This window comes from Mycteria americana, chromosome 3 (assembly GCF_035582795.1).
Source record: "Mycteria americana isolate JAX WOST 10 ecotype Jacksonville Zoo and Gardens chromosome 3, USCA_MyAme_1.0, whole genome shotgun sequence".
Lineage (NCBI taxonomy): Eukaryota > Metazoa > Chordata > Aves > Ciconiiformes > Ciconiidae > Mycteria > Mycteria americana.
In genome coordinates this window covers 62,409,778-62,423,677 of record NC_134367.1, presented here as the reverse complement: position 1 = coordinate 62,423,677, position 13,900 = coordinate 62,409,778, and the positions used below count along the sequence as shown (strand labels likewise).

At 41.4% G+C, this 13,900-nt stretch overlaps 1 protein-coding gene across 1 annotated transcript in view; it reads left to right on the top strand.

Moving 5' to 3' along the window:
• The first annotated feature begins 3,035 nt into the window (after window positions 1-3,035).
• The window catches only part of SAMD3 (sterile alpha motif domain containing 3), a 41,219-nt gene continuing 30,354 nt past the window's right edge, over window positions 3,036-13,900 (top strand). The window contains exons 1-4 of the mRNA XM_075497345.1: window positions 3,036-3,162; window positions 3,266-3,371; window positions 4,124-4,313; window positions 8,375-8,482. Coding sequence (XP_075353460.1) covers window positions 3,293-3,371; window positions 4,124-4,313; window positions 8,375-8,482 — 377 coding nt within the window. The 5' untranslated portion in view covers window positions 3,036-3,162; window positions 3,266-3,292. The remainder of the gene's footprint in view (window positions 3,163-3,265; window positions 3,372-4,123; window positions 4,314-8,374; window positions 8,483-13,900) is intronic.

The following is a 13,900-nucleotide window of genomic DNA, read 5'->3' as shown; positions in this document are numbered from 1 at the left end:
CTTTCCCTCCCCTCACGTTGCTTCATTGGGCCATTTCTGTGAGCGTGCAGGGCAATGCTTCGTGCTAGCGTGTGACTGATAAATGTCAGCAATAAGTTGTCAGCATTTTCTTGGGGGAGGAGGGAGGCCAAGGTGCTCTCTTGGAGTATTTCCCTATATATTATTGAAAAGGTTTGTAGACAACTGATGTTCTTTTCATGATAACCCAGCACTGGATCCAAGATGACATATTCTGCCTTCTATAAAGTTGCTTGAATATATTTTTAATTATTTTTAAAATAGGTTGGTAGTAAGTGGAAAGAAAAAAATGAAGTCTCTGTAATGCATACAAAGTTAAAAACAAAATACGATAGCATCAAGAAATGCACACAGGATACTTTACTTATATATTTGGTATGCACCAATCCCTATTCATCACACTTGCAACTTTGAGACCTGGCCCTGTACAAAATGCGCCACATAGCTGCGATGTATAGATGTACACGCATCACATTCCTCACTCTTGTACTAAAATGTACTAAAATGAACCTTAATTCTGACCCCAGTGACAACCACGTAGAGGCCTGTTAAAGGCAAAAAGCATTTGTAGCCTGTGATGTCATAGACTCTTTCTCACAAGTCAACATGTAAAGTAGATACAATAACTCACTTTTCCTCTCTAAAATGTTTTGACCTATAGGTTTATTCATTTAGAAGTGTCACTTCAAGTTGATGGTAGCTGATTATATCTTCTCGTAAAATAAGCTGCATGGTAAATTAGTGCATGTGCAGCATGGATCTCCTGCCAGCACAGGCGTGCTGGTCAGGAGCCTCATCTCTTGCTATTGTTTAACCAACTACATCAGCAGAAATCTGTACTATAGATAGGTCTTTAGCCTGATCTCATTAAAACCCAAGATTTTCGTCCTTCAGTCTTGAAGGATTTTACAGTACAAGCAAGTGTTGTCCTGACTCATCCTAAGGAAAATTAATTTTCATTAATTTCATTACTTAAGTTCAACAACCAGGGCTGGTTAAGTCCTAATGATAGACATTCACCCTGGGTGTTTGAAGAAACGGGTCCCAGTGATTGGGTGTATTTATTATCAAACAGGGATCACTCACACTTAGAACTGTTCTGAACTTGACTTGAAGTTACGCTGTAAATTGCTAAAATACCGTCTGTCTTTAAAATGTTGCCATTGTTGCGTTTTTGTTGTTCTGACTTTTAAGAGTTGATTGAAGACTATAAATATTCACGTGTTTTACCACACTGAGCACAGGGAACCCTTCACTGGATAGTCTTTTGATGCTACTGTAATAAATAGGATCATTAATGAAGACAAATATCAGCATCCATGCTCAGTCGTTCTCGTTGCCTCCATTATGCTGCTAGAAGACTAGCATGCTCTTTTCCAAGCTCCTTTATCTATAGTATATGCAAGTAAGTGAGATCCCTTTTGAGAAGCATTTCAAAGTATTTGTGTGTATTGATCCTTAATACAGATAATCTCATTTTTCTAAAACAGCCTCTAAACTGTCAGCACTTCCTTCCCCCTAAGGTGTGCAGCCTGCACTTCCATGTGCAAATGGACATTTTGCTGTAGGGTCAGGCACACAGGGCTGACGGTGGGTATTGTTGTGCATGGCTGTAGTTCACTTGATGCTTTTTGAAACGTTGGTATCTGCATGTCTGCGTTAGCAGGACCGTTCTAGAATGCTAGTCTTCTTACAGGATGAAGCAGTGACCTTTCCACCATTTTAATGTATCTCTCTACTTTTACACTGCTTGGTTGATAAGGCAAGTATCTTTCTGCTTTGCATTCCGTTTTATCTTTCAAGTTTTCGGAGCCTTTTTTTTTTCTGTTGCCCTACTCTTTGCAAGGAAGTAAGAAGTGTGACAGGAAGGTGTGATTTTTAATTTACACCAGAGTTCTCAACAAATAATGACTTTTCACACCCTGTTATTGCTGCTTAGCCTGGGGGAGGAGTTGTATGGCTACTGTTGTCATATCAAATTAAATCCACTCATGTAATTCGGAAAGACATTCCTCTTCAACTTAACCCTTTTAAGTTGTTGAAGTCTACTGGCACAAGAGCACGAGCTGAAGTGCATCTATTTTGGGGGTCTCTGTTGTTGAAGGATGAGAAGAGAATTTTTTTTATTCAGGGATGGTGCGCATTTTTTTTGTAGTGCAGTGGACCAGATCCTGATGAGGTTTGTGTGGGTGAAGCCCCATGTTAGCCTGGAGTTCACTGCGGGCTCAGGGTACGTGCGTGGATGGATTTTAAGCAAGCAAACGTTTGGCCAACGATGCCAGACACTCGTGTTCTCATCCGAAAAACTTGCTTGGATAATTTCCTCTAATGTTGTTTGCTGTGGATTGCAAGCACAGTCAGGGAGCACTTGGTGCTCCTTTATGCAGTAGAGCCCAAACACGTTAATAAGAAAATCACCCTCGGAGCGAGCCTTCAGCTGTCAAGGAGTTGGCGGAATAGGGCAAGCTTTGGCTTTGCAAGTAGCCTTCTCTTGAGGCGGCTGCTGTCGGTACTGGGATGCGGGGTACCGCCCTCGCCATTCAGCCAGCCCTTCGGGGAAGGGGCACACGGGAGGTGCTGGAGCCTCCCGGGGCTCGGGCTCGGCGCCCCGGCCCCGCCGGCTGCCGGGGAGCGTCCCCCCGCGCTCCTCCCGCCCAGGGCCGCTGCGCCTGCCCGGGGCGGGCGGGAGCCTGAGGCATGGGCTGGCAGGCAACAGGAGGGGTAGCCGCCTCCCCTCCGTTTTCCAGGAGCTTTATTGCCCCTAATTGTTGGTAATTGTGGGCTAAGTGTTTGCTCGAGTACCTGCTTGGCGGCGCAGAGAGGGTTAAGGTGCTTGATTTACTATAAAGAGGTATGTGACAGACTCTTACCTGCTAGTGGGTGGGGGGATTTTTGCTTTCTGTAAAATGTCAGCCATTTCCTGATGAGCGTGGTGGTGGTGAATTTCACACCTTTTTTCTTCTCTGTGTGGAAACCTGGGTGTTAATGGTACTGGAGCAGGTCGTGTTTTATAAGGAATGAGGCTGTCTCTTAGAGTGGAGGGAAAGCAGGGAAGGGAGAGGAGGTGAAGAAAGTGATCCACGGAAACTGCCACTTGCACCAGGCACTAGTTGGATTATTTTGCACTATTTTTATTCAGAGCATGTAAGTGTAACATTATTTGCTAAGTGCATTTTTTTTTCCTACAGTATGTTGGAGTTCAGGTTAGCGTTCAGCATAAAAATAATCCTCTCTTTTCATTTCACAGTGAAATCTAGCATTGCAACACCTGAAGATGGAAAATTGGTCGGTTGATCAAGTCTGCAACTGGTTGAGACAGAGAAATTTAGGAGAACTAGTTCCTAAGTTTCGTGGTAAGCATTTTTGTTGTTTGTGTGGGGTTTGTTTAGTATTTCTTCCTATGCATTTAATTGGCACTGCCTACCTTGTTTTGGGGCATGTATATATATATGCTAACTTCAGACTTTTATAGAAATTTATTAGGGTGAGAACTGACATAGATCTGATATATCAAAATAAGTGCAGGTTTATCATGAAGTCTCTGAGAAATGCTGGGGGATGAGATTAAGCCTGTATATGAATAGATGCACCCTCTCAAATCAGAGCTGGCACTATAAAAGGCTTGACAGGCCCTATTTTATATTGTATAAATCTTTTGAAATAATGCAACTGTAGTGTGTAAATGTTTTATAGCTGAGTGTATAAACACTGTCATGAGTGCACGAGAAACTGTCGTGTGAACAGGCTGTCTGTTGTGTGCTCTCTTAAAAAGCTTGCTTTCCTTCATTAATGAAGTAACAGTCTGCTGTGGTCTAAGTGAGGCCTGATTTAAAGCATTAAAGTAGTCAGCTCACTGATTCTGTATGTTTCTGACTTGTCTTTTTGTCAGGGGAAGGTATCTGGCCAGTGACCAGGACTCCTGGCACTGCCTGGGAAAGGACAGTAGCTAAACCATCATCTTTTTAGCAGCCGAAGAAGACCATCAACAGTAGAAAACATCCTTGCCTTTGGCCTGTCCTCCATCATAATGTTTTTAGGCATATAGAATGTTACTGTAACTATAAAGTTATTTTACAGTAATTCTTTAATCCCCTTCAATCTGCAGAAGAAGAAGTAAGTGGAGCAGCTCTTCTGGCTCTTAATGATCGTATGGTGCAGCAGCTGGTGAAGAAGATTGGGCACCAGGCAGTGCTGATGGACCTGATTAATAAATACCAGCAACAAAAAAGTGGGCTAGAATCCCTTACATACTGTTGTGAAACAGCTTCTCCAAAATTTCCAGAAGTAATCAGTGGGTGAGTTTGTACATGGCACAGAAAACATCAGTCTGGGTATAGTTTTATTCTTTTCATAGCATTTTAAAACTGGCATTTACTAGCTCTACAGCTGTAAGTTGTAACTGTTTTTTATACTTTGAATATCTCTAACAGCATGTGAAATGCAAAATAAGGCTATTACCTTGTGGTTTTAAACAGGGCATCAAAACTCCTGAACAACACCATTAATTAATTTAAACTGCTCTTCATTTTCAGTTCTAGGACCTAATTTTCATTTGGATGAGGCATCATCAGACTTTCACTATAGCTAAAATTTTCTGTATTTGTGATACTAAGCTTTTGAAGCACTTACTTTTAAACGTTTGCAAGCCTTAGAGTAAAATCATAATTTAGCCAGAGATAGTGTTTGTGTCACAGGTATATTTAAATTCAGTCTCTCAAAGGAAGCTCTGAATTTGATCTAGGTGTAAGCATTTAATAATCCCACTGTGTGGAAGCAGATAGATTTTTAGAAAACAAATTCCCCAGAGATTGTCTTCACTGAGCATGTTCGGGCTCTTGGATGAGCAGTGTTTCTTTTGTTTGTTTGGGGTGTCTTTTGGGGAGGGGCAGAGGTGGCTTGCAGGTTTTTTCTGGCTGGGTGTTTTGATGTGGGTTGGTTGGTTGGTTCCCCCCATCTCTCCCCTCCATTCTGATCTATTTAAGTCTTGCAGGGTTGCTTTTTCTGGATGACTTGGCTGAGGAGAGACATCCTGAGTTCTCAGAGTGGTCTCTTCTAAGCCCAAGAATTCTGACAGTAGAGAACGGCTTGCCATGGATGCAAAAGGCTCTTTTTTGAAGGAAAGCACTCTAGCACTGAGCCTGCACAGTAGTAGCCCAGTAGGAGTAGATCTGTAGAGCATTCTCTGTGGTATTTGCCTGCATCCAAAAGGAGTCCAGGCTGTGCACTCGGAGATGACTCCACAGTGCAAACCAAGGTATGGTAAATGGTGATGACTGGGCTATTTCCAACCAAATTGCACTCAAGAGCAGAACTAAACTGCTCACGGAGATACATCCTCTTGTCCTTGTGGAAGTATTTATGCAACCCCTGGAGTAAATGGTCCTGCATCATTGGAGGGAAGGGGGGAGTGCAGGAAGGAGACTGTCACCGCATGCATGACTTATCACAGACCTGGAGTATGCAATCACAGCCAATCTTTGTTCTCTGCACCAGGGTCTTGCCTCACTTGATTTATAGGAAGCTCCCTCTTTGGAGGTAGAGCAGGTGTCTGCTGTGAAGATGACCACTGTATGTGGGCCCTGTACTTCATCCAAAGTGCGGTGGATACATAGTGATTTCAGCAGGGGATTTCAGAAGAAGAAAATGTGTTCTTATGCTTCAGGCAGTTTGAATGCTGCTCTGGATATTTAGATTTCATCCTTGACTTTGTCAGGGGTGTTTGGCTAGACTGCGTCTCAGGTGTGACCGTTCCCTGTGTACTTCTCAAGTCCTGCAAGTCAGGCCTTACTGTCTCACAAAGAGCATGCAGTTGCAGTAGTGTGAGAGCACAGCTTTTCTGTGAAGTTCTGTAGACTCTAAAAAAAATCAAATGCTCAAAATCTTAAATATTACCTTAATCTTTCCCTACCTAGTCTTCTTGCCTGGAAAATAAGATGCTGGTATTCCTCTATTTACAGGGAAGTTAGGTAAATAAGCTGCTGTTTCTGAAACATTTTCTCAGTCAAGAACCACAGAATAAAACTCCAAGCATGTTTAAGAAATGCATTCAGTCATCTCTCTTAGGATTAGTTAAAAAATCAAGATATTCTGTGCAGTTTGGGGTATAGAATGGTGAAAAGCTCCTGCAGTAAAAATAGAATTTTATTATAAAACTAAAAGCTGTATCCTTATATGCAGGTAGCTGTAACTCACTTCTTAACTCTGGAGCGCTTGTCTTAGTGATGTAGTCGGAAATTATTTTGTCTGTTTGGTACATCTTGAACGAAGTCCTCTAAGAATAATTTCTTTTGACCTAATTCAGGGACTCATGAATAGAATAAAATGTATGAGACACCCTTTTGAAGTAATGCAATAAAATTATTTTCTTTGTAAGCTATTTTGACTTAGAGTAACAGAATATGTGACAAAACCAAAAATGCATAGATCTGCAATAAATGTGGAGTGAACTCATGTTTCCTCTGTTGCTCAGCAGTGTTAGGCTGGATTGCAGGCTTGCTTGCATGAGCAAAGTTACTGCCCTAAGATTCACTGTTAGTTGCATCCGTAGCTGAGTGTGTGGTCCCACAGCAGCATGGGACAAGTGTGAAAACTGAGTCTGTGTGTTCTTAGCCCTTCTCCTGCGGTGCTTGAGCCCAGATGAAAACCAGCCAGCTTTTCTGTTTTGCAGAATTTTTTCTCAGTCAGGCCGGTTCCCAGAACTAGCTCACCCTGCCAGGACCAGGACCAGGGTGGAGACAGCATTGCTCAGGGCAGGGGAGAAAGCAGCACCGTAGCTGTCTCCTTCTGGGTCAGCTGAAACCACTGAGGAGCTTCCAAGTGCTGTCGTATTTCCCTGCCATATTTCTCACGTGAATGCTCTCCCCAGTGCTTGTTGGTGCACTCCTGGCTGGCCACCTTTTTATCCTGGTGTCCGCAGCACATCTTCTAACTGCGTGTGAACTGTGCTCAGCTCGCCTCTCTGCTAGGAACAGAAATGAAGTTGTTGGTTGGACATGGAATTTTGAGTATGGTAGGTGAACGCTTTCTGTGTGGAAGTAATGGACTTGTGAAAGGACACTGAATGTGACTTACATCTCCAGCAGTTTGGATTAGGACACAGAAATAGCAACTTGCGTCTGTCACTGGTAAGGTGGAAGCGTTCTGGGTCATGCAGTAGAAACTGTGTTTATGTGCATATGAGGAGCTCACGCCGATGTTACCAGGTAAATATCAAGATGCTTTCCAATTCCAAGATCAATTGTTTCTAGGAGCCACATAGAGAACATACTGGATTTTTCTCGTTTTAACTGGATAGACATTTATTGACAAAAAGACATGTATTGATTCATGAAAAGGGGAAACTCCCTGTATAAACTTGGCAAATGTTAATGTCACTTCCAATAATAGCCTTTCATGTGTGAGTGCAGCTGAGGCTGGAACAGTTTATAAAGCATCTTTGGCGTTCAGAGGCTCTGAAGAGATGAGGTACAGAAAGGAAGCTGTGTCGTGTGTCATGTCCTGTCGTCCCCCCCCGTCGTCCGTCGTCCCCTCCCCCCCCCCCCCCCCCCCCCCCCAAAAAAAAAGGGTTGATGGCTGCCATGAATTCTTGGCAGCGTATAGTAGCCCCTATCTTAGCTCTGCCTTTCCCCCTGTGCAGGGTAAAACTGTTGATGTTGGCTTCTGCCAACAAAAGGAGAAGAAGAAATAACAGGAACATGAGGAGGGAGAGAGGTGGATGCAAAGGTTAAATGGAAAGCAGTGGCTTGGACTGGCGCGTGGCAAAGTGGGTATCTGGAGGCTTTGGTGCTAGCGACAGGCTGGAGTTGGAGCAAATAACCAGGAACAGCGGCATGCGAGACCGGGCGGCGTTCGGGGATCTTCTAGAGTGGTTGAAGTAATGCAAAGCTGACTTGAAGGTTCAAGATGGACTTAACCTCCAGAAAAAACAAAGTTCTAGTTGAATAGAACCTGCCTTACAATTCTGTGTAACTCGCTCTTTCACCCCACCCCTTGCGTACTGTGGCGGTTAGTTATTCCCAGAGATTAGGAGACGCCAGGATATGGAGATGGCAGTTATCCTGCAACCCCGACAAGGTTTATTTTCTTGGGGTTTGTAACTGTGTAGTAATTGGAATATCACTAGGCAGTACTATTTACAGTTTTCATTTTAACTTGTCAGAGTTTGATAATTGAACTGAGAGATCGATTAAGAGACATTAGCATCACATAAAATCATGACTATTCAATATGTTAATTTTTCTCCTTTTCTGTGTCTGCCACTGGTATCTTAGAACCCTAAAATACCTCTTTTCTATAAACTGCACAAAACTTGACAGTGGAAAATCCTTTTTTTTCTTTCCTTTTTTTTTTCTTTCAGGGCTACTGACAGCCAAATGTTAAATTCTTCTGGTCCTGTGGAGCAGAAAAAATATTTGTGCTCAACTGAAAATGGAGGACTAATTGATCACAGAGTACTAAAGCAAAAGTGAGTTTATCGTGCATTTACTATGTTTTCCTTACCTTTTGAAAATGACATAAACACTTCTTTTTGCTTTGTTAAGACTAAAGAGGTATTTTATAAAAAGTGTTCTTGATTATTGGAGGCCAGGTTCCAGTATATGCAGGTATATTTAGAAAACAGCAGGCGCAGAAATTTATTTGGATTTGACTGAATGAAATAGTCGAATAGTGGCATTTTTTTCTACCCTCTATCCTCAGTCCTTGCTCACTATCTCAGTTGCCTCATGCAGAGGGCAAGATGCAGGTTTGCCTTTATTTGTTTAGTTTTTGAAAACACATCTATAAAAGAGGATTTTTAACAACAATCTGGCAAATTAATCATTACGGAGTGGAATATAGCTATTAAAATCGTGTGCTTGAGGCACCTTAAATATAGCACTTGGCAAGGTAGACATGCTGGCTCCATTTGCACGCTCGTTTTCCTTGGGTATCAAAATGAGTCGTCTTAAAACTGAAGGCAAGGAGGTTTTGTTGGGTGGGGTTTTTTTCTTTTTTTTTTTTTTTTTCCCTACACATGCTTTTCCCCTTTGAGACAGGCAGTTAGCACTGAAAGTGCCATTCCTCTTTCAAGGCAACTTGTTTTCTTGTTTGTGAAGCTTTCTCTGCTGGTCCTTACCCCGCTTTATTCCTGCCTGCTAGAATTTCTCCCCCATAGATGTGACTGATGGCTTCACCAGCAGTCTGATATTCTGAGATAAGGGGAGGTCTTTCTGTAAAAATATCAATTTTATCACTTTAAAAAAGTAACAAGGAGTTAGGGATAAGGCTGTCTGGGAACAGAGGAGAGGCACACTGAATCACATAGTTAACGCTTTTAAAATAAAGTCCTGCTATGAGCTTCAAAAGAACAAAACAAAAACCCCAAAGATCCTGTCAGCATCGTTGCCAACAAAACAAACCCAAGTCACTTAAACCCCTCTGAATAAACCATTAAAATGATCTTGCAATGATGGGTTTTAGCCTGTACTTCTAAAGGATGCTTATTTTAAATCAATGATGAGTAATTTGCCTTGTGCTGTATAAAGAGTTTTAAATGGGTTGCGTGAATCGGGCGTAACCCAGAATAGACTGGCTTTAGGAAATGTTCTCAGCAAATGTCAGTAATAGCTTTCAAAGGCCCATAATGGCCTGTTAAGGGAAAGGGACTGTAAAGGAGCAGTGCCAATTCAGCTTGGGGCAAAGGAGCAGAAGAGGAGGGAAGTCTGCTGCTGTAAATGGAAGTGCCTCTTCTCGGTGAAGTAGTGGGTGCCCTAAAAGTCAGTGGAGCTGTGATGATTTGTAGTCTTGAAGACCTGAGTCAATTTTATGAGGGCTTCTCTTTAAAGGTCAGATGAGAAACTGGCAAATGTCTTTCTCCAAAACAGCTGTTTCAACTGACCAGGGATGGAACTGAACAGCCCTTGTGCCCATTAACTGCTGCACTAGCTTCATCGCAAGCTAAACACTGTTTTTGGAAGTGAATGCTGCTGTTTAGATATGTCTATGACTTGACCCACACTGATAAATGTAATATTATAGAGTTTATGTTTGATATTTTGTGTTTTCCTTTTCTTCCTGCCTTCCTTTCCCTACAGTACTCACTTACTGCATTTTCAACAACCGATGGAAAATTTTTATGTGCTTGAGAGCATATAAATTATGTCGGCTATAAGCAGGTTGTGAAGGATTGAACAAGAAGTTTGTCTTAAAAATTTGATTATGGGAACACAAAAAGTTGCTTTGACTATAATATAATGATAGATTCTTAGGCTAGAGTATAAAAGTAACCCTCCTGTCTATTCTGCCAATATACTTACTTTGAAAGCTGGGTTGGTTGGTTTGTTGGGTTTTTTTCACTCAAGTTCCAGTCTATGGATTTATGTGCCATGGTGAAAAGTGGTTTTTCACATCAGATTAATGGTGACTTTTTTTTGTATTTTGGCATAACGTTGATCGATATTTCTGTTAGATCAACTAGTCTGGTTTTTTCCATTGCTTTAGACTTGGAATGTTTGAAGTCTGTGCATGTGTTTCTCTCCCCTAGTCCCTCATCTTAACTAATAGGGAAAGAGAAGCTGTGGTAATATGGGGAGGTGGTTCTGCAAATAAAACACTCTGGACTGTCTTATTCTGAGTAAGATGGAGGGTAGGGACGCATTTCTCATCAGGCCAGATTTAGAAGAGCAGCTAAGAACAATGATGACTTCCACTCTTCCTTAGTGGGTGTTCCCACCTCACCCACTTATATGGCAGCAAAGCAGTTCATATAACCACTTCTAGAGTCAGTTCTCCCAGGGGTTGGTTTAATTCAGTGGGGTTGGTTTAAATGTACAGTTCAAATGATCCATATTTGGCCAGGGTTACATTTGCAATCTCTGTCTCCTCATTAATTTAATCCAATCTGAAAAAGAAGAACTTAAAATTTTGGGGGTTGGGTTTTTGGTTTTGTTTGGTTTTTTTTCCCCAAAGACCCATGCAACTACAGCTTCAATAACTGGCATGGTTTTGCTTGAAATGAATTCATGGGTGCTTTTATGGATTATTAGGGCTGGTGAATTGGCTCAAAGTTTCCCTGTATGTTTCCTGTGTAGATAGTCCTAACGACTATGTTAAATACACTCTTCTGTATTACTAAATACTACAAAAATATCAAGGAAGATTGTTTAAACACAAAAATAAAGAGTAAGTGGATTCAGCAATTGTATCACTTTGTTTTTCTGGTATTGAAATTGTGCATCTGTATAACCAGATGAGGTTTGCAAGTTACCTCAGTGGAATAACTTTTTGCTAGCAACTATAGAAGTAAAAACAGCCAGTCTTTTTGTTAATCTCCCAAGAAGATTAATCTTGAAGCAGTGCTTTTCTGTGAAGACAATAAGATAGCTACAGAGGACGATTCAAAAAATACATTTCCCATATACCTGCTCTTCTGTATTGGAGTACCAGCAGTCTGATGGCTCCTGGCAGCCTGGTGTTGATCTTGTTGCTAAGACAGAGGCTGTCGTTACTTGTAAATACCTGACGCTGCTGTGAAAAACCAACCTTTTATTGGTTGGTTTATACATCCTGTCTGCCTTTCCTCAAGGTGTTTGCTTATCAAATGACATCCCTAGTGCATCCCTTTTTCACCTTTTCCAATACGGTGGTCCAGCTGTTTTCCTTCAAGAGTGATGTCCTGATACAGGTTCATTTGTACATTTATTCTTTCTATAAAAACGTGTTCTGTAGCTCTTGAGTGTTGTGTAACAGATTGACTGTCCGAATGACTTGAAGTAATTTGCTCAGAGCAGGCTTATGTGCACAAGCAGGATAACAGATCTTCTGGCTGGCCTTGACAGCCTTGAACTTCTCTATTTGCTGCGAATTTGGAAGATGTGGTCAGTGTTCAACTAAACCTGAGCCTGCTAAGTGTTCGTATAAGGCTGTTGCCAGCATTGACAGTATGTTGGTGCTGGTGCCTAGAAACTTGGGCTCATACCAAGAATAGTAAATTGGAATATTTATTTTAAAATAAACTTTTCTCCCATCTCCAAGATGGCCATGTTGGCCTGCACGGTTGCAAACCACTGTTCATCCATTTCCGCAGTGGGGCTGGCTTGCTCGCTGCAAGCCCTCTCGAGGTCAGGCACCCGCCAGCGTGCCCTAGTGCAATGCTTGCGCTACTGACACCCTGCTGATAGGGACTGGCGGTGAGCTGAGCGCGGAGCCACCTTAACGATACTGTACATCTCCTTAGCTAGGGCGGTCTCGCATCTTGTTTGGTCGGACTGTAGGCAACTGCACTGACTACTGGATAGCTGCGCCCTAGGTGTGTTTTAATTTTGACGCGTCATTCTGATAATGATCTTTATAGAGCTCCTTCCTTTGCTTCCCCATTACCCATACATAGATACTGTTCGTCTGTGTTTAGTGTGTTTTATCGGAAACACACTTATGGTTGTGCTTTAAAAAGAAGAAAAGAAAGAAAAGAGAGAGTAGCTAGCATGAAAAATTGTTGTGTAGCCAGTTATTTCAGATTATTTTGTTCCTTTTACACAAGAGAGCAAATATTAGTTTTATATGTATGACTATATACACATATGCAGCTATACTCCAACAAAGAAAATCTTAGCTAGCCTGTGCCTCTTATATATAACTTAAGAGTTTCATAGTTTCTATGCAGAAACCTTATTGTTGATAACATCAGAATTATTTCTAGTAGACGTGATGATCTCTTTTTCAGTTAGTTCATATGGACATGAAAAGCAGCCATAAAAAACCCCCCATGTTAAGTCTTTGACAATGGTCAGTAGTAGAAGGAAAGAAGTTCTGTCTGTTCTGTTCAGAAGTACAGACATCAGATGCTTCCTTTGATTTATACCTTTGCAACAACTAAGGGATTCCAAAACCCTAAATTGCATCTAGCCCATTAATTTTAAGTGATTGAATCTTTCTTCTATGAATTTGTCTCAATACTTCTGAAGCTATTTATTGTTTCAGTAGTAGATTCTCCTCTTGAATGATGTATCATAATAGAAAAATAATTTCTTTTTTAATTTTAACTATTCCTGATAACTTCACTTCAGTTGTTATTCTGTCTTCATAAAAACTGTTATATCTGTGGGTTTATAGTTTGTTTTGTGTAGGGGTTTGGAGGAGATTCTTTAAATTTAGGTTTTCAATTTACGTGGTTGTGAGAATTTCTGCCGCTTTTTTTAAAGTCAGCATTTTATGTCTCTGTCATTGCAGCAGAAAACTTAAGAATACTAACTTAAATTAAAAAAACTAGAAGCCTCACAATAATATCTTTTCTGTGCTTGTTGCCTCAATGTTTTGGAAGTCGAAGCAACTGGACTCATGGTTTTGGAGTGCCTGAGGTCAGCAGAGCTGAATTTATTGATATGGTGCTGTGAGTCTTCCACAAAAGTTTACAGGAAAAAAATTGTTAAATCTTCTTTCTTCCACAGCAGAAATAAGCCAGCTCTTACAAATTACTTGTGGAAGATACTAACTGCATTGCCTTGTTAAGGTCTAGCAAAGTCATAAAAACAACCCCAAATACATAAAATTCTTTGGATACAGTATAACACATCTTTCATGGGTGAATGCGAATAAACGCTGTTTCATTAAAATGGCCTGATTTAGCTGGCAGTTCTGTCAGTCAGATTCCCTAAGGAGCATTTTCTCTCCCCCCATCTGTAACCTACAGCTGCTGCCCTCGCATGAGATGGAAGTGCAGAGCCTTCACTTGCGTGATGCAGCTCCTCAGAATGGAAACTGTCAAAAAATCTCGACTCCCGCTAGAAGAGGGTTGTGTTTGCATCTCACAAACTTTCTTTAAAGCTGATTAATTTTGTCTGTAACTTTGTGCTCGTACTGAATGTGATGATTTCTATAGCGAGGGTATTGCAGGAAGAGCTGAAAC